At 40.1% G+C, this 20625-nt stretch overlaps 2 protein-coding genes across 6 annotated transcripts in view; one reads left to right on the plus strand and one right to left on the minus strand.

The window, feature by feature from the left end:
* The first annotated feature begins 822 nt into the window (after positions 1-822).
* On the plus strand, positions 823-1375 carry LOC125091804 (cyclin-dependent kinases regulatory subunit 2). The gene has a single exon (XM_047715796.1). It carries the CDS (start codon positions 860-862, stop codon positions 1097-1099), a length of 240 nt encoding a protein of 79 aa, XP_047571752.1. The 5' UTR covers positions 823-859; the 3' UTR covers positions 1100-1375.
* A 15023-nt stretch (positions 1376-16398) lies between these two features.
* Positions 16399-20625, minus strand: part of ZFX (zinc finger protein X-linked) — a 57998-nt gene continuing 53771 nt past the window's right edge. For all 5 annotated transcript variants that reach the window (XM_047715280.1, XM_047715279.1, XM_047715278.1 and 2 more), the window contains one exon: positions 16399-20486. In XM_047715280.1, coding sequence (XP_047571236.1) covers positions 19303-20486 — 1184 coding nt within the window. In that variant the 3' untranslated portion in view covers positions 16399-19302. The remainder of the gene's footprint in view (positions 20487-20625) is intronic.

The following is a 20625-nucleotide window of genomic DNA, read 5'->3' on the forward strand; positions in this document are numbered from 1 at the left end:
TCAAACATTATTTGCCGGATGAAAAGAACAGTGAGTTTCTCAGGGTGGGGATCATGTTGTTTACCAATGGACAGTTGTGATCCAACATGGTGTACAGGGTAGCACTCAATAAATGTTTGATTGACTAAATAAACAGAAGGATGCCACTTGTCTACTCAGAAGTTTTCAAGGGCTCCCTCTCCCTATTGACTATTGATTCAAACTGCTTAGGCTGGCATTCAATACACTTCATAAAATATTTCTGTATTAACCAGGGCTCTTTATGTTTTGAAAGATTAAAAGTCCAATTCGGAAGAATTTACACATAAAAAAGGACATTTATTGGCTTGTATAACTAGAAAGCCCAAATATCAAGAACAGGATCAATTGAGCCAATGGGTTCACCATCCCAAGGTGTCTGAGGCAAGATCTCAGGGGGAAGCATGCACAAAGTTAAGAGGAAGCTGAAGAATCAGAGGTAATGGGGAGCAGTGGGGGAGTAACTGATAGGTGTTTGAGGCAGATCCAGGAGTCTGCAATCCAGGGCCCTGTGTGTGAACAGAGCAGGTCCATTTAAAGCAGCCTCAATGGGGGGCGCCTGGGTGGCTCGGTGGGTTAAAGCCTCTGCCTTCGGCTCGGGTCATGATCCTAGGGTCCTGGGATCGAGCCCTGCGTCGGGCTCTGTGCTCCGCGGGGAGCCTGCTTCCTCCTGTCTCTCTCTCTGCCTGCCTCTCTGCCTACCTGTGATCTCTGTCTGTTAGATAAATAAATAAAATCTTAAAAAAAAAAAAAAAAAAAAAGAGTCGAGTCGTTGCCTTGGCGTGAGGCGGACGTGGCCCGCTGCGCCCGCTCTTCGAGCCCCGACGCTCCCGCCCGCAGGATGGCCCACAAGCAGATCTACTACTCCGACAAGTACTTCGACGAGCACTACGAGTACCGGCATGTCATGTTACCCAGAGAACTTTCCAAACAAGTCCCGAAAACCCATCTGATGTCGGAAGAGGAGTGGAGGAGACTTGGCGTCCAACAGAGTCTAGGCTGGGTTCACTACATGATTCATGAGCCAGAACCACATATTCTTCTCTTTAGACGACCTCTTCCAAAAGAGCAACAAAAATGAAGTCTACCTGGGGATTGTCAATTAAGTCTTTTTCAAATTTAATGTATATGTGTATATAAGGGTAGTATTCAGTGAATACTTGAAAAATGTACAAATTGTTGATCCATACCTGTGCATGAGCTGTATTCTTCACAGCAACAGAGCTCAGTTAAATGCAACGGCAAGTAGGTTACTATAAGGTGTTTAAGATAAAATTTCTAGTTGGTTTTTCTCTTTAATATAAGTGCCTGTTTGACTTTACCTGTTACTTTTGTTAAATAAAGTTTGTATGTTGCATTAAAAAAAAAAAAAAAAAAGCAACCTCAGTGGGTAATGCCCTGGTGAGTGTTAAGGACTAAAGGCCAGGACCACTCAGCCTGGGTTGTGGGTGGAGGGAGGAGCTCAGTAATGCCCCCCAGGAATTTCTACCCAGTGAGAAAGACATTTTCACCTGATAATACCTCCCTTCCCACCCAAGTGAAAATTATTTCCTTCCTGTCAAAGAACATCAGGGTTGCTGATGGCCCTGAATAACTTACACATTCATATGCTTAATATCATGGCCCCGCCCCAGAGGATGGCTTCCTGTGCCTTTCACTGCAATGATTTCCTATTTGTTTCCCTTTGTCAGTAACATGGCATTTCCCCAAATTTCAGAAAACAGGAGTGATCCAGGGTTGATGCAAACAAGTCGTATCTTTTGGAACTGTGTGTGTCCCCAGGACCCAAGCCTACACCCTGGGGTTACAAACCCAAGGCAATAGAAGCACTGATGTTAGCTGTAAATATTCCAGGAATTTCTTTACGCATATGAAGGGGTACTGTAGTTCAAAAGAAAATTCTAAACAAAAACTTGGTAATGTGAATTCAACAATATATAAAAAGGAAAGGACTTCTACAAAAAAATCCAGAGCTAAAATAATACTTATTACTGAAAGACTGAAGGCTTTACCCCAAAGAGCAGAAAAAGGCAAGGATTTCTAATAAGGCCAGGAAAAGAAATTTCGTAAGATGGGAATGTAACAAGTAAAAACATGTCACAGATGACATGATTGTCTATGTAGAAAATCCCAGTGAATCAACAACGAAAAGCTCCTAGACCTAATAAGCAAATATATGGAAGTAGCAAGTTTCAAGGTCAAGATACAAAAGTCAATTGTATTTCTATATGATAATAATGAACAATTACTGGGAGCAGAAATTAAAAACCCAATATCACCACAACAATTCCCAAATTAAGTACTTAGGTATAAATCTAACAAAACACGTACAGGATATGGGTGCTAAAAATAACAAAATGCTAATAAAAGAAGGAGAGACATGCCATGTTCTTGGATTGAAAGACTCAGTAGAACTAAGATGGCAATTCTCATCAAATCGCTCTACAAATCTAATGCAACTCCAATCAAAATCCAGGCGAAATTTTTGAAGATAGAGACAAGCTTTTTCTAAAACTTATATGGAAATGCAAAGGAACTAGAATAGTCAGAACAATTTTGAAAAAAGTTGCAGGACACAGACTACCCAATGGTAGGACATACTATGAAGCTACAGTAATCAAGACAATGTGGTATTAGAGAGGGATAGACACATGGATCAATGGGGCAGAACTGACAGTCCAGAAAGAGAAGTACAGAAATATGGCAAATTGATTTTTGACAAAGCTGCAAAGTCAATTCAATGAAGAAAAGATAGTGTTTTCAACCAATGATGCTGGAACAAATGGAAATCCATATGCCAAAAAAAAAAAAAAAGAAGCACCTCAACTTAAACATCAAACCTTGTATAAAAATTCACTCAAAAAGGATCATAAATCGGGGTGCCTGGGTGGCTCAGTGGGTTAAGCCTCTGCCTTCAGCTCAGGTCATGATCTCAGGGTCCTGGGATCGAGCCCACATCGGGCTCTCTGCTCAGCAGGGAGCCTGCTTCCCCCTCCCTCTCTCTGCCTGCCTCTCTGCCTACTTGTGATCTCTCTCTCTGTCAAATAAATACATAAAAATATTTTTAAAAAATGGATCGTAGATCTATATCTCAATTGTAAAACAAGATGTAAAATAGAAAAATCTTGATCTAGGGTTAGAGTTCTTAGGTATGATGTCAGAAGCATAATCCATAAAAAGAAAAAAAATGAAATATTGGACTTTGTAAAAAATTTAAAACTTCTAATCTGCAAAAGATGATGTTAATACATCAAATAAAAAGATAAGCTATAGACCAGAAGAAAATATTTGAAAGTCACAAGCCCAACAAAGGCCTTATATCCAGAATATATAAAGAAACTCAGAACCCAAGAGAAATAAAAAACAACTCCTTTAAAAATGGGCAAAATGCATTAACTGACACTAAAACAAAGAGATATATGGGTAGTAGACACAGTGTAAAATTCCATTTCTTTTAAATGACCAGAATAGCAAATTTACAGAGAATGAAAGGAGCTTAGGGGTTGCCAGAGGCTGGAAGGAGGGCGGGCATTATGGAGTGACTGCTAGTAAGTATGGGATTTCTTCTGAAGTGATGAAATAGTTAAAACTTAGATCTTGGTGATGGTTGGGAACTCTTTGATGATACAGAAAGTATTGAATTGTACACTTTAAATGGGTAGATCTTAGAGACGTGAATTCTATCTCAATAAAAATGTTTTTTTAAAAAGTCAGTCAAACAGGGGCGCCTGGGTGGCTCAGTGGGTTAAAGCCTCTGCCTTCGGCTCAGGTCATGATCTCAGGGTCCTGGAATCGAGCCCCTGCTGGAGGCCCTAATGGAGCTCTCTGCTCAGGGTGGGGCTTTCTCCTCTCTTTCTGCCTGCCTCTCTACCTACTTGTGATCTCTGTCTGTCAAATAAATAAATGTAATCTTAAAAAAAAAAAAGAAAGTATCTCAATTTTACTTATTTATTTTTTATTTTATTTTTTTTTTAAAGATTTTATTTATTTATTTATTTGACAGAGATCACAAGCAGGCAGAGAGAGGAGGAAGCAGGCTCCCCGCCGAGCAGAGAGCCAGATGCGATGCGGGGTTTGATCCCAGGACCCTGAGATCATGACTCGAGCCGAAGGCAGAGGCTTTAACCCACTGAGCCACCCAGGCGCCCCTATTTTTTATTTTAAAAAAAATGTGTAAGTAATCTCTACACCCAAAATGGGGCTCAAACCCAACCCCAAGAGTCACACACCCCACCGACTGAGCCAGCCAGGGACCCCTCAAGTTCACTACTTTAAAACGAAGAACTGTTCCTCAAGAAACACAATAGAAAGAGCCTTAAGGCAAGTCACAGATCCCAGAGAAAATATGTGCAGGGATTGTTAAATATCAAGGACTAATACCAAGAATATGTAAAGGATGTTTATGAATCAACAAGGAGAAGGCAAACAAGCTAACAGAAAATGGACCAAAAAAACCCTATACAGCCATGTCACAAAAGAGGAAACACAAAGCATCAACAAACATGTGAGAAGATACTCAATATTATACATTGTTGGGATATGCTAATTAAAGCCTCAATGAACTAGTTCTTGTTTTTTTTTTTTTTAACACGCATAAAAGTGCCAAAACTAAAAAGTCTGAAAGTACTACGCTTTGGTGAGCGTGCATAACACCGAGAATTCTCACACGAGGCTGCCCATCTTCACCAAAACTGTATTTTCAGATTTTGCTGGTGAGCTGTGTAAATTGGTCCGGTTTGAAACAGAGCTTGGCTTTGCATGCGCAATTTGAATAAGTCATTGGCCCCGGTTATTTTCTCTCTCATTCTCACCGGCTTAACAAGACGTACAGCATTCCAGCAGAGAAGGGTGTGGGAACTCCGAGCCAGCACTGCCTATATGCTAAGCATTAAGTTAAGACCGTTTCACATGCTTCTTTAAAGTTGAGGCAAGGGGCGCCTGGGTGGCTCAGAGGGTTAAAGCCTCTGCCTTCGGCTGAGGTCATGATCTCAGGATCCTGGGATCGAGCCCCTCATCGGGCTTTCTGCTCGGCAGGGAGCCTGCTTCCTCCTCTCTCTCTGCCTGCCTCTCTGCCTACCTGTGATCTCTGTCTGTCAAATAAATAAATAAAATATTTTTTAAAATAAAAATAAAAAAATAAAGTTGAGTCGAAAGGGGTGCCCAGAATGCTGTTATTCTTTGACGAGAAACTTTCGGCTAAAGTTGCTTCTACTAAAGAAAAATATCCCAGGAGCACTCTTCCTCCATCGCGAGAAGCTACACATGGACAAATATTACTGTTCTCTGGCTTCTTTCTTCAAGAGACACTGGGTTTCAAACATTTCAATTTTTTGGTACAAGAGCGATCACACACTGAGGTGTGGGAATAAAGGGATTTTTCCTGTCGGTGCCATTGTAGGATGACGAGACAAATCCAGGAGACCTTGGCTGTGAATTATAGGAATGCCCAGAGTAGCAAAACACCGATCAGAGAAGTAATAAATACAAGCATGAGAAAATTTCCTCCAGCTGAATGGGGATTTGACTCGTCAGGAAGAAAGGTCTCAGCAAATAAGACCCAGACATGATCAGGACATACACACACATACACACAGGAGAGATCCTGGCAAACTTTCTAAATTCCAAAGATAAAGAAAAATAAATCCCATAACCTTCAGGCAACAAAAGAACAGGGAACATATTTAAAAAAAACCAAAAAACCAAAACAAACCACCACACCAGCATCAGACTTCTCAGAACACCGACGCTGGAAAACAGTGAGATATCTATGAACTGTCAAAGAAAAGGGACTGTGACCTGAAGCTGTGACCTCCCCCACTAAGATACCATTTGTCAAAGCAAAGGAGATATTTTGGGGGTAGTCGAGGCCTCAAGAAGAATATACACCCACACAGCAGACACGAGAGAGCACACATGAGCTATGCATCAGTCACACAACAGTCTCCTCGGCGCGCAGATGGCAAATGGGGAGAGATAAAATGACTAAGAAGCAGCCATGACAATAAATCCTGCAGTGCACACTTACATCTCAATCGATTATGATAACACGACTGAGGTCTGTAATAGAAGAGATAAGAAAAGACTGTTGAAATAGAAAACGTACCAGACAAAGCAGAATTCGGGACCCAATATGTTAAAGAGGACGAAAATGATGCTCTGTAAAAGGCACAATCATGAAGAAGTCACACATCTATGCAACAAAAATCTATCCAGACACCAAATATATAAAGCAAAACTTGAAACACAAGGAAACTGCCTAAAACACGCTTATGGGGAAAGATTTTAATATTTTTTCAAAAATTAAAAAATTTAGGGGCGCCTGGGGTGGCTCAGTGGATTAAGCCCCTGCCTTCAGTTTAGGTCATGATCTCAAGGTCCTGGAATCGAGCCCCACGTCCGGCTCTCTGCTCAGTGGGGAGCCTGCTCCCAGCCCCCGACCCCGCCTGCCTACTTGTGATCTCTCTCAAATAAATAAATAAAATCTAAAAAAATATTAAGTAGTCAAAAACTAGCAAGGACATAAAGGATTTGAAAATATCATCAAGAAGCTAAATTTTATTTATAAGTTTATACCAGATGCGGAAAAGTAAACATTATACTAATGTGTCTGTGTTTTATTTCCGAAAAACCTTATTGTGCCTCTCCCAAAAAGAAAACTTTAAACATTTCCCCCAAATGTGGAGGTTATACATGCCATACTTTAAACCCAAACCAATAAAACTAGAGATCAACACTTCAGAAATTAATAAAAACTTTCACTATTTAGAAGTTAAACACTATTGTAAAGAGGAAATCAAAACTCACATGTAGAACTATCTAGAAAATTATGAAAAAGAACAATTAATATGCGATGGGGCATAGCTAAAGTCATATACCGAATAAAATGCATAGCTTTCAAGGAGTTCATTTAGTCGGAAACAAAAATAAATGAAATATGAAACATAACACATTTCAGCTAGATAACAAAATAAATCAAAAGAAAATAGGAAAAGAAAACCAATAATAGTGCAAGAGGAAATTAAATAGAAAACCGAAACATATAAGGAATAAACAAAATTAAGAGCCATTTCTTTGATAATATCTATAAATAGCCAAACCTCTGAAAGCCTGCTTAAAGAAAAACAGAAGGGGCACCTGGCAGGCTCAGTCAGCGGAGTGTGTGACTCTTGATCTAGGGGTTGTGGCTTCAAGCCCCACGTTGGGTGTAAAGATTAGTTAAAAATAAAATCTTTTAAAAAACAGACAAAGCAAAATATACAACGTTCAGGATGCAACAGGAAATAAAACCCTTAGTGCAAGAGAATTAATCATAAGAATACTGTGTATATCTTTAGGGCAATAAATTAAAAATCTGGAAGACTAGCTCTCAACCTTAGCGATGCCTTATAATCACCTGCGTTTGCAAAGCTACTGATGCCTGAGCCCGCCCCAGAGGTTCTAATTTAATTGGTCAGGGCACGAGGAAGATCAAGGCTGGGCCACGTGATTCTCGTGTTCCCCCCAAATCTAGAACCACTAAATCCTTACAGGGCTTGAGCCATGTGCTCCGTGAACCAGCAGCATCAGCCTCTCCAGGGAGCTTGTAAGAAATGCAGAATCTAAGAAAAAAAAAAAAGAGAAAAACAAAATCAAACAAAAAGAAATGCAGAATCTTGGGCCCCAGACGTGCAGAATCAGGATGAGCATTTTCATGGCATCTCACAGGTGATGCGGACACACATTAACATATGAAATGTAGGGGCGCCTGGGTGGCTCAGTTGGTTAAGCCACTGCCTTCATGACTCAGGTCATGATCCTGGAGTCCTGGGGTCCAGTCCCATATTGGGCTTCTCCTGCTCTGCAGGGAACCTACTTCCCTCTCCTTCTGCCTGCCACTCCCCATGCTTGTGCTCCCATTCTCTCTCTCTGTCAAATAAATGAATAAAATCTTAAAAAAAGAAAAAAAAAACCATATGAGATGTACTGATTGAGAACACGGACAATTTCCAAGGGAAATAGAGACACGGAAATTTATTTGAGAAGAAAACCTGATGGATTAATTAATTAATTTAGTAATTAATATAGAAGAGATCAGAAAAGTAAAGACCTACCATTTGTTTGTTTTTGGTTTTGCTTATGTATTTATTTTTTCTTATTAACGTATAATGTATTATTTGTCCAAGGGGTACAGGAGAGCTACCATTTATAGAGACATCAGACCCAGGGTGCCTGGGTGACCCAGTGGGCTCACTGGGCGTCCAACTCTTGATTCCCACGCAGGTCCCGATCCCAGGGTTGTGAGGCTGAGAGCCCCAAGTCGGGCTCTGTGCTCAGTGGGGAGTCCACTGAGAGTCCCTCTCCCTCTGCCTCTGCCCCTCCGCCTGCTCACTCTCTCTGCCTCAAATAAATAAATAAATAAATAAATTTTTAAAAAATGATGACGATTTAAAGATTTATTTATTTATTTGACACAGAAAGAGAGAGACAGCGGCAGCGGAAACACAAGCAAGGGGAGTGGGAGAGGGAGAAGCGAGAGAGGGAGAAGCAGGCTCTCCACAGAGCAGGGAGCCAGATGCGGTGCTCGATCCCAGAACCCTGTGATCATGATCTGAGCCAAAGGCAGAAGCTTAACGACTGCGCCACCCAGGCGCCCCCCAAAATGGTGAACATTAAGAAAAAAAATAAGTATCAGACCCAAATTCTTTCACAGTTGAGTTCTAGCTAATCCTTAAAAATCAGATAATGCCTCCGGTTTTTAAACCCTTCTTGACTATAGAAAAGTTTCCAAGTTTATCTTACGCAGCTAGTGTTATTACATGAACATTCAAACCTAATGACAATAGTTCTAAACAAGAAAATGCCACAATTATGAACACAGATACAAAAATTCTAAATAAAGTACTAGCCAGTTTAAGCAACAGTATAAAGAACAACAAAAATCACATAAGTAAGGTATTTTCACCCTAGAAATTCGAGTACAGTTTAACTTTAAAAAACCCATCAATGTAATTCGGTGTACTTCGTGACATTAACAAATAAAAAGAGAAAAATCAAGTACTTATTATCAATAGGAGGCTAAAAGGTATGTGATATTATTAGCCTTTCCTAACAAAATCTCTAAGTCAAATAATAATGGAAAGCAACTAACCTTGGTAAATGCTTTCCAAAACCAACAACCAACTGTGTTACCAAAGGGATAACACAGAAATGTCTGCTACAATCTGAATTCTTCAGCATCATTTTAGAATTTCTAGCTAAGATAAGACGCAAAAAGGAAATAACTGACACATTTTTGTGGCAACTACGCACACAGAAATTCAAGAGACGACCAAAGCACAATTGGAATTGGGACGATAATGCGGTAAACCAGTTGGGTACATAAGAATATATATAAAAACTGGGGCACCTGGGTGGCTCAGTGGGTTAAGCCTCTGCCTTGGCTCAGGTCATGATCTCAGGGTCCTGGGATCGAGCCCCACGTCAGGCTCTCTGCTTGACGGGGAGCCTGCTTCCCCACCCCCTCTCTGCCTGCCCCTCTGCCTACTTGTGATCTTTCTCTCTGTCAAATAAATAAATAAAGTCTTTTAAAAAAATGAAAAAGAAGAATATATATAAGAACCAATAGTTTTTCTCTATACTCTAGCAGCCTCTAGGTAGCCAAAAAATTATAATGTACTTATGACAAATATGACCTATATGAAGAAAGCAGTAATGACTTATGAAAGAATGTAAAACAAAACCAGAATAAATGGAGGAACATGGACGTGAAGACAATATGATACACATATCAGGCTCAATTTAATATTGAAAATTCAAGCAATTTGGAGTAATAAAAAATCCCAATGAGTCTTCTAAGGGAAACCAGGTGAAATGATCTTACTGTTCCTATGAAAGAATAAATGTGGAAGAGACAGTGAAAAAGAAAAGGCCTTCCCTTTTGATACTAAAGTTCAGCACAGAGTACTGTGACTAAAACAATATGGCTTTGGCTTAAGAACAGCAAATAGATCACTGAAACAGAATGCGCTTCATAAACGAATCCAAAGTTAAATTATGAACTTGGTACATTAAAGTGTAATTTCAGTTCCTCACGATCAAGGATGACTTACCATACTAAGTGGCTCTCTATCCAAGTGAAAAAGGGAAACTGTAGGCCCTTTACCCAATAACATATACCAAAATAACTCTAACTGTATACAAATCCAAACAAAATCAAAACATCACAAGAAAATGTACGTGTGTATTTGTAGAAACGTGGGGTAGAAAAGGTCTTTGTAAGTAGGACAAGAAACGTTAGGAATCATAAAGGGGGAAAATAAACCTATCTGATTACACAAATATTACAAATTTTTATGTATCTAAAGAGAATGTAAACAGTAACAAGATAAACCATAGACTGAAAAACTGTGCAGCAAGTGTAGGCCAGATGGTCAAAGGACTAAAGAGAAAACTCAAAGGGCTCTTGGCTGCGGGAAAGTATTATTTAACCCCACCAGCAGGCAGGTCAAGGCAGACTGGAACAATGATGGCATACAGAAATATATATAATTTTATCTGCGATATTGGCCCAATATCACAGCCACTGTTTGGAAGACTGAGGGGAGTAGCTACAACCCTGAAAACCTCAACATCCAACAAATATCTCTTTAGTATCCACTACACGCCATGCTGTTCTAGGTGAACTGCAATGAACAGAACAGACAGGAACCCTGTGCTCCTGGAACTGACATTCCAACGAAAAAATAACTTGCTAATATCGAGTGACATTTTCAAAATAGCACATATCCTCTCACTTAGCAATCACATCATAGGGGAATCCATCCTACAGAAGTCGAAGCCCAAGTATGTGAGGATTATAGGCACAAGGACAATTATTTCAGTATTCCTGTAGTAGCAGGAAACTGGAAACAACCTAGATGTCCATTAAAAGGGGAATGGTTGACCAAATTATGGTGGGTTCAGTATCTGGAAAGTTATTCAGCTATCAGAATGAAACAGAGCTCCTTCTCCTGTCCCAGAGAGATGCACACGATATATTAAACGACTTGCAAAGATACATAATCAGACTTTGGTCAAAAAAACATGAAATCTCTGCCTCCCCTGTTTTCCCAGCTTCCTCATACTCTCTTTCCGTTATCTATCTTTGTACACGTTTGTATGAGTAAGGAGGGAAAACACACAGTCTGTTAATGATGATGACCACGAGGAGATGGCTGGCAGGAAGGTGAGCTCACGCTTGTCTTTTTTTTTTTTTTTTAAGATTTTATTTATTTATTTACTTAACAGACAGAGATCACAAGTAGGCAGAGAAGCAGGCAGAGAGAGAGGAGGAAGCAGGCTCCCTGCCGAGCAGAAAGCCCGATACAGGGCTTGATCCCAAGACTCTGGGATCATGACCTGAGCCAAAGGCAGAGGCTTTAACCCACTGAGCCACCCAGGCGCCCCTCAAGTTTGTCTTTATACTTATTTTGTATTGTACCACACTTGTTCCAATAACATGTATTTTGCACTAAAAAACCTAATAAAATTAAAACTCAGTTAAGATAATCTCAAAAAGATAGTATGTTCGTCCAGATAGGTCTCCTAAGGGAAGGGAAATGAAGCAAAAATGAACTATTGGGACTTCATCAAAATAAAAAGCTTCTGCACAGCGAAGGAAACAATCAACAAAGCTAAAAGGGAGCCTACGGAATAGAAGATATTTGCAAATAACGTATCTGATATAAAGGGTTACTATCCAAAGTATATAAAGACTTAATCAAACTCACACAAAAACCAAATAATCCAATTAAAAAATGGGCAGAAGACATGAACATTTTTCCAAAGAAGACATCCAGATGGCCAACAGACACATGAAAAGATGCTCAACATCATTCATCATGAGGGAAATGCAAATCAAAACTACAATGAGATCTCACCTCACACCTGGCAGGATGGCTGAAATCAACAACACAGGAACCAACAGGTGTTGGCGAGGATGTGGAGAAAGGGGAACCCTCTTGTACTGTTGGTGGGAAAGCAAGCTGGTATAGCCACTGTGAAGAACAGCATAGAGGTTCCTCAAAAAGTTGAAAATAGAGCTACCCTACGATCCAGCAATTGCACTACTAGGTATTTAGTCAAAGAACACAAAAACACTAATGCAAAGGGATACCTGCGTCCCAATGTTTATAGCAGGATTATTTATACAATAGCCAATGTATGGAAGCAACCCAAGTGTCCATCAACTGACGGATGGATAAAGGTGTGTGTGTGTGTGTAAAATAGAATATTATTCAGCCATAAAACGATGAACCCTTGCCATTTGCAATGACAGCCATGGAGCTAGAGAGTACTATGCTGAGTGAAATGAGTCAGTCAGAGAAAGACAAATACCATATGACTTCACTCATGTGGAATTTAAGAAACAAGCAAATGAGCAAAGGGGGAGGGAAAGAGAGACAAACCAAGAAACAGTCTTAACTCTAGGGAACACACTGATGGCTACCAGAGGGGTGGGGGATGGGGGAAACAGGTGATGGGGATTAGGGAGGGCACGTGTCATGATGAGCACCAGGTGATGTATGGAAGTGTTGTACTCCTGAAAGTAGCATCACACTGTATGTTAACTGGAATTTAAATAAAGCTTTTTAAAAAAGAAAAAAGAAGATAGTTTGTTCTAGGTAATGGGATTGAAAAGAGAAGACAGTTTACTTTCTTCTCAGTACCATTCTGAATTTTCCATATTCTCTCCAAAAAGAATGTGCATTAAAAAATTTTTAAAGACAACCGGTAGATAGGGAAATAGTTGATGCTTGAAATGAAAATTCCTTAACTTAGAACGGATGCTATGGTAACAAGACAGATAAAAGATTTACATGTACGGATGAAGACTGGAAGATGAACAAAGATGAACTCCTTGAATAAAGCAAATAGCATTGTGGGTGATCATTTTTCTAAATTTTGTTACAAAAATATGTAATAAAAGTAACTTGCAAAGTTATCAGCTTTAAATGTAAGTAAATTATTCCTTGAAAAGTTGTTTTTCTGAAGAAAAACTAAAGCATACCGTACCAGAAGAAACAGGAACTAAACCTTTTAATTTTTAATTTTTTAATTTTTTTTTTAAAGATTTTATTTATTTATTTGACAGAGAGATCACAAGCAGGCAGAGAGGCAGGCAGAGAGAGAGGAGGAAGCAGGCTCCCCGCTGAGCAGAGAGCCCGATGCGGGGCTCGATTCCAGGACTCCGAGATCATGACCTGAGCCGAAGGCAGCGGCTTAACCCACTGAGCCACCCAGGCGCCCCCTAATTTTTATTTTTTTAAAAATATTTTATTTATTTATTTGACAGAGAGAGAGAGAACACAAGCAGGGGGAATAGGAGTGGGAGAAGCAGGCTCCCCGCTGAGCAGGGAGCCCGATTCGGGACTCGATCCCAGGATCCTGGGATCATGACCCGAGCCAAAGGCAGACGCTTAACTACTGAGCCACCCAGGTGCCCCTAAACTTTTTTTTAAAAGATTTATTTGAGAGAGAGACCAGGGGTCAGGGGGCGGGGGGGAAGGTGCAGAGGCAGAGTCTTGAGCAGAGCCCGAGGTGGAACTTGATCTGACCCCGAGATCACCTGAGCCAAAACCAAGAGTCGGACGCTCAACCAACTGCACCATGCCGGCACCCCAGGAACTAAACCTTTAAAAGTCTGTCACAAACACCACCTCAAGGGGGGACAAATAGAAGTGAATTGCGGAAAAACAGCAAATATTTAAGGCTACAGTAAAAACCTCACGTTTTGTCATTGGGCTAATGGCAGGGGGCGACCCGGAATTGGATTTACCCTTACTATTTTACGAAGATGGCAGGAGGGAAGTCTTCTCCGCCTTCCCTGAGTCCTGGCCTGGGAGGGCCGGCAAGGACACCGCAGTCATTCTCTCCCACTTGCTCCATTTCTCTGGTGGGAGACCGAGTGGTCTCAATGGCTCAGAGGGACTTCGAGTGACTGGCTGCATCAGTCTAAGCCTCAACTAGGGGGAGAGAGATTTGGCTTCTGGGTCTCCCAATTCAACTTTACTAGAAGTCTCACATTCAACTGGTGGTTCCTGTCTATTTCCAATGTGGTTAGAACCCAAAGAGGAGAACGGGTGGAATTAGAACCCGCAAAACCCCAACGGATGCCTGTGCCATACCTCTCTCATTTCAAAGCAGCTCAGACAAAAAAAAAAATGGCTTCTGAATTTAAAGCCAAGCATGACCATACAGGAAAAGCAGAAACCTGCCTCTCTTAGAAGGCAAAATAACGTAGGTCTTGTTAACTATTCTGTTTTCATCAATGCGTTCGGATATTTCTGTGATAATTCACATCATGAAAGAAGAAATGCCATCTAAAATTCCTTCGCAGGTTTTCTGTAGCAAAGTATCACCACAGTGGCTTTACTCTTAGCAGCAGGTCACAAGGCCAAATCCTTTGTGCTCACCAATACCAGCAAAACAAGTAACACGAGCCCAAAGGAACGGGAAAATCTAAATAAGGTAATTCTTGACGTTGACCTCAAACTTGGCAAACTAAGAATTTCCCTCAGAAGTCATGAAAATGATTTTAAAGTCAGAGTTAGGAGCAGATGCTAGTGATATTTCCACTGATGCTGGAAATGCTAGAAATGAAGGGATCACATCACCCAGTTTATACTTTGTTGGGGGTTTATTAACTTTGTGACTTCTTAAAGCGCTTCACTTCCATGTGTCTGTGGGCGTATGTGTTTATGTGTGTGTTTGCATGTGTATGCCTTGTCTATAGCCAACACTCCACTAGGGTAACTTAAAACAAAATAGGAATTTATTTACAATAGCAAAGATGTCAAAAGTAACAGACACGATATATAACAAATCCAAGACTTATTTTATCAAAAAGGCAAACAATATATACACGAAAGAAAACAGAATCCAAAAGGGCAAACTTAATTTTGACTTGATCTGAAGAGCTGCGGAATGTGGCAAAATGATTTTTTAGATATGGATTACATAAGTAACGACAGGCCGATCAAAGACACTTTTCAGCTTTTCTCCTTTACTTGCTGAATCTTCCTCTGAATCCTATTAACCTCTGGGGAATGTAACTTAGAGGAGGCCATTCAAGACTGATGAAATACAGGCCACTTAATGTATACTAGAAAGGATACGCTTATTGTCTGGAGGGCTCACACTTTTAAAAAAGGTAAACCAAAGGTGTTAACTAAGTCCCATTTCACCCTCACAGCTTATTTCTGGGGTTGTGTATGTGTGTGTGTGAGAGAGAGAGAGAGAGAGAGAGAGAGAAAGATTTTGTCTACCACACAAAATGCTGTACCAGTGATCTTTTCGGTTCCCCTGGTGCTCTGAAACGGTTTCCCAAAACTGTGCGTGCGTCAGAAGCCCACGGAGGACATGTTAAGACACAGATCACCTTGGTCTTGTGCCCAGCTGCCCGATTCGGTGGGTGAGGCGTGCGACCAAGAATTTTTTTCTTTAACCAAGTTCCAGGGGATGCTGTGGCTGCCACTGTTGCAGACCACACTGTGAAAACCACTGCTCTAAAATATCACCCTCTGAACGTTTGGACCGGTGCCACTTTTCCTTCACGGACCGTAGCATTTGTGGGCAACCAAACTGTTAATACCGAGATTCCCAGAGAACAGAACCGGACCTTACCTGCCTGCCTGGGATCTGAGCTGTAAGATGCTGTCTACCAGGCATTCGGTTACAACGAAGGGTTTCTCACACGCTCCGCTTTGGTGTGGTTTATGGCTCTGGGCAGTGACACTCACCGTGTTCTCTTGACTGCTGACCCCAAGTTTTGATTATTTACTGTTTCAACTATTAGGCAAACACACACTTGCTCCTACATAGCTGAAGATCTGAGGATCTCATCTTTAAAAATCAAAGATGGCTCAGATCAAGGTTATTCTCTTTTGACTCCTGGTCACTTTTACTTAACTTCCGATTTTTCTAACTGTGGCCACTCTCTAGCGTGTTAGCGTCTATGAATGAAAGCCCTCCAAATGTGGCCACAGAGGTGTCACTCTAGTGCGGGGCTTCTGCTGTGGAGGTGGGGACAACACCCCATGATTAAGTGTGCTATGCAGTGATAACGAAATGAACCTTAAGTGGTTCTCAGAAACCATTACACATGGCAAATTCGTCTCAGGGGAACTGGAGATGCTAATAAAACAAATCCCCTATGAAGATAAAAGGGAAAAAAGGAACTTCAAGGACATGCTCATCAAAGGACTCATCCATCATCTCTTAGGTTCTCTGACATATTACTTGTAAATTTGCAGGGCTGAACTATGAGGAGTATTTGCATCAAGTCACAAAATTCAAAGCAATCAAGCATTTTGCAATTCACTGCTGCATAAAAGGAATTAAGAAATGGGGAAATGAAAATAATCCACTGTTTTTGATGTTTATTAGGTTTTACAAAAACTGTACATTTTTTTCCTTAAGAAAAAGCATTAACTTAGTACTGGTATCAAATAGACTAAACATCCATTAACAGGAAAATATTCTGATTTTTATTTTTGCACGTTATTCTCAAGTACACAATTACAATAATGTCACACATCCCTATATGATTTTCTTTTTATGTATTTTACTTTTTTTTTTTTACAAAGTGTACAGAGGGAGGGACATACAATATTTAATAGGATATTTCTACAGAACAATAACTTATATTATGTCCTTGTAAAAATCTGTACCTCTTTAAAACATTTAACTGAAACATCCATTTTTTTTTTAGCTTTGCTAATCAAAATTGTTTTAAGAATTAAAACTAGGTTGTAACTAATGTCAGTACATAACAGTGACTACAATTTCATTTTCTCTTTATACAGACAAATACATTTCATCATATTCACTTGACCAAACCCTTAAATACCTTTTAAAGGTTTCAATATTGTGCTTTAAAAAGAAAGTACACTGTGTATGATTCCAGACTATGTAAGAGAAATATAAAGTGTGTAGAGTGTTGTTCTTTATCTTTCAGTTTATTTAAAAAAATATAGTTAAATGACCAATTATTTATATTTTCTGTACTAATTTTACAGCATGTTTTAAAGTTAATAAATTTCCACTTTCATTTAAGTGTCTTCTTTTACATGATTTCTGGGGAAAAAAAAGAAGGGAGATTTTAAAGGTTCTCACAAAAAAACAGACAGAGCTTTCAAGGATAGTACTGCAGGGCAATGAATCACACAATTGTTTAAGTTATTAAAAAAAAAAAGAAAGAAAGAAAAGAAAAGCAGGTATGAGAGCCAAGAGGGCACAGGAGCTCCCACCAGGATAGGCCCATGCCTTGGCTTTAACTGGCATTCAGGTTGGAGTTCATACCAGCCTAAAGCACTTGATTTACAACTGGACGAAATCAACCTAGCACTTCAGAGGCTTGCCAACCACCAAATATTTAGATTTCTAACCCTATAAGTATACTTCTTGAATACAAGTATCAATGGCAAAGAGAAAGACGAAAGGTCAAGACCTAACAGCACAGAGGGGATGGAGCACCATAATGAAGTAGCAAGGCAACTATCAAGTGGGAAGAAAATTCTTAAAATCTCCTACGATGTGCCAGATACTCATATGCTGACAGCCAATTTAAAGGACCCCAAAAAGTGTTTTTCATTTTCCAAGATCCATCTTAACATAATCTAGTTCTCATTAGCCAAGTTCATTTTATGCGTTTCTGACTCTTGATTCAGAACCGCTTGTTTAACAAATGTCGGCTCTCAAAGAAAAACAAAACTGTGAAAGACTTGGTGACGTTCCAAATAAGGCCTCCGCTTTTCCTCATGCACTTAGACACACCTTTATCTTCTAACCAAAGCCAATTTGAGCATTCAGTTTTTAAAAGTTTGCTAACTGTAACTAAGAAGTAACAGGGCAGGCTGAACCTGCCAAGTTTGAGTCATGATCAGCACCCGACCTCTGGGACACGGAGCTGTGGTTTCCTTAATCCCCCTCACTGGGTGACGCAGGGTTCCCTCACGGGCTCGAGAGAGAACTGAGGGAGTTACATCCAGATACTCATTAGCTTTTCAGAAAAATATAAAGGCATGGAGCTGAAGTTGTATGAAAACATTCTATCTAGAAACATCTTAACGTCTATTTTTTTCAATTACCAAAGATATTTAAAAGAAAATACCTTTACTCTTTAAAAATACTAGTGTCCTTATTTTCCTTCTAATTCTTCACCTGAGTAGTCTCTCTGAAGAGCATGATTCACAAAATGCTCTCGTGCATCCCTGCATCGTTCATGTTATTGTAAATTTAATACTTTTCATTATAGATCTTAACTACTACTGGGGTTGTGTGTATAAATATGTAAAATAAGCAATACACACAGATACATGTTCTCTATATATGTGCATATATATAATTCAGGGTACATTTACATATATAAAGTCGCAAAAGATCCTACGAGCCACGAATTACCTCTAGGAGATTCCAAAATGCAGTCCTCGATAATCTCATTTGTAGCACACAACCATTCCAAGACAAAGCAGCACAGACGGAATAATCAAAATACAACAGCATCAAGTAAAATTTGTCAAGGAAGTTTTTCTAAAAGTTTGCTATGCTGACAAAAGATGTCAATACACCAAAGAAAGCCCCCAAAGAAGTATAGTTTGTCTGCTAAACAAAACGGAAAGGAACACGAACCCAGCCCCTGTTCTCTCCTCAGCGATGCCAGGGACACAAAAGCTCAAATGGAAACTTTCATTGTCATGTGGTCTGAAAATAGTAAGTAAGACGAGTAAATGACTTCCATGTTAGGATAATTAGAGCTGACTGTAAAAACCTCCCATTTATGTTAGTAGAGGTCTCTGACAATTTTATTGTGAGAAATTTATGGGGGGGGGGGGGGAACTGAGTCAACATGAGTCCTTTCAGAGTTACCAATCTAAAGTTACCTTAACTTTAAGTTAAATGGTCTTAGAAGAGTACCATCAAGGTAAGCAAGGTAAATATTTAAATAAATATAAAACTTCTAAGATAGAAAAATTCAGTATAGAATCAGGGATTATTTTATTAAAAGCAACTTACTTGTTGCTGCTTTCCCCCATTTATTAAACAAACTGAATAGAATTCAGAACACACTATTAAACAAAATGTAAAAAAAAAAAAAAAAAAAAAACAAAAAACAAAAAACGAAAAACCAACTCAACTAGAAGCAATAATTCTATTTGTACACGGCATAATCAATATACAGTATTGTATGTGAACGAGACCAATTGGCTCTAAAATGAAATTTCTGCTTCAAGGCCAACATCTCCACAAATGTCCGTAGCGGGATCGTTAGGGCAGGCCCACTTCTTTATGATGTCGCATTATGTGCTGGTTCTTTTCGGAAGGTCTGCGGAAGCCTTTCTTGCAGTACTCACACCGGTGAGGATAGTCTTTCGTGTGGATGGAGATGACGTGCCGTTTAAAGCCCGAGGCATCTGTAGTGCTATACTCACAGTACTCACACTGGTACACCTTCCTGCCACTGTGTGTCTTCATATGCTTTTTAAGCTCATTCTGTTGCCGAAATCCCTTTCTACATCTCTTACACCTAAACGGAAGATCTTTCGTGTGAACCGAGAGAATATGACGACTTAGGACAAATGGATCTGCGATCTTAAAGTCACAATGTCTACACTGGTGCATTTTTTTACCCTTGTGGGCAGCCACGTGTTTCTTGAGTTCGGAAGGCCTGTGAAAGCCTTTATCACACATGTCACACTTATGGGGGTAGTCCTTCGTGTGAACCGAAATTATGTGTCGTTTCAAATCGCTTGAGTTCGAGCTCTTGTGGTCGCAGTGCAAACACTGGTGTGTTTTGCTTTCCTGGTGGATAAGAGCATGTTGCTGCACCTCTTTGGTATCTGAGAAAGTCAGAAGGCAGATGTCACACTTGAATGGCATCTCTTTACTATGCTTCGTTTTTACATGTGTTTTCAAGTTAGAAGAGTCTGCGGACCTATACTCGCAGTACTGGCACTGGTACGGCTTCTCCCCGGTATGGATGCGCATGTGCTTTTTGAGCTCTGACGGGTGACGGAAACCTTTGCCGCACTCCACACAAATATGAGGAAAGTTCTTGCTGTGGACCGCCAAAAGGTGGCGATTCAACAACCCTTGTTCAGCTGTCTCATATTCACAGAATTTACACTTGTGCATTTTGTTGGCTCCTTTCTCCTTATGCACCATTTTGTGAGTAAACAAAGCCCCAGCATGAGAGAAATGCTTCCCACACTCATCGCATTCGATGGCCTTCTCTGCCTTGCTGGTCAGCTTGTGGCTCTCCAGGTGGTTGTGTAAACTTATCTTCTTGTTGGTAGTGTAATCACAGTCAGTACAGCGGTACTTCTTCTTGGTAAGGTGTTCAGGATGGTTTTTCATGTGCCTTTTCAAAAAACCTCTCGACTTAAATTTTTTCCCACAAATCATGCAAGGATAGACAGTCAAGGGATGTCCATCAGGGCCAATAATTATTGCTAGGAAAGGAAAAGAAAGGAGCATGAGTGATCAAACCAGGTTCCATTTGGGTTTCTGCAAGCATTTCAAGTGTGTGTTCAGAACGTTATTAGGCAAGCATTCCTACATTAAGCTATCTGCTACGTAACATTCCTTCTA

The sequence above is a fragment of the Lutra lutra genome, chromosome X (assembly GCF_902655055.1).
Source record: "Lutra lutra chromosome X, mLutLut1.2, whole genome shotgun sequence".
Classification (NCBI taxonomy): domain Eukaryota; kingdom Metazoa; phylum Chordata; class Mammalia; order Carnivora; family Mustelidae; genus Lutra; species Lutra lutra.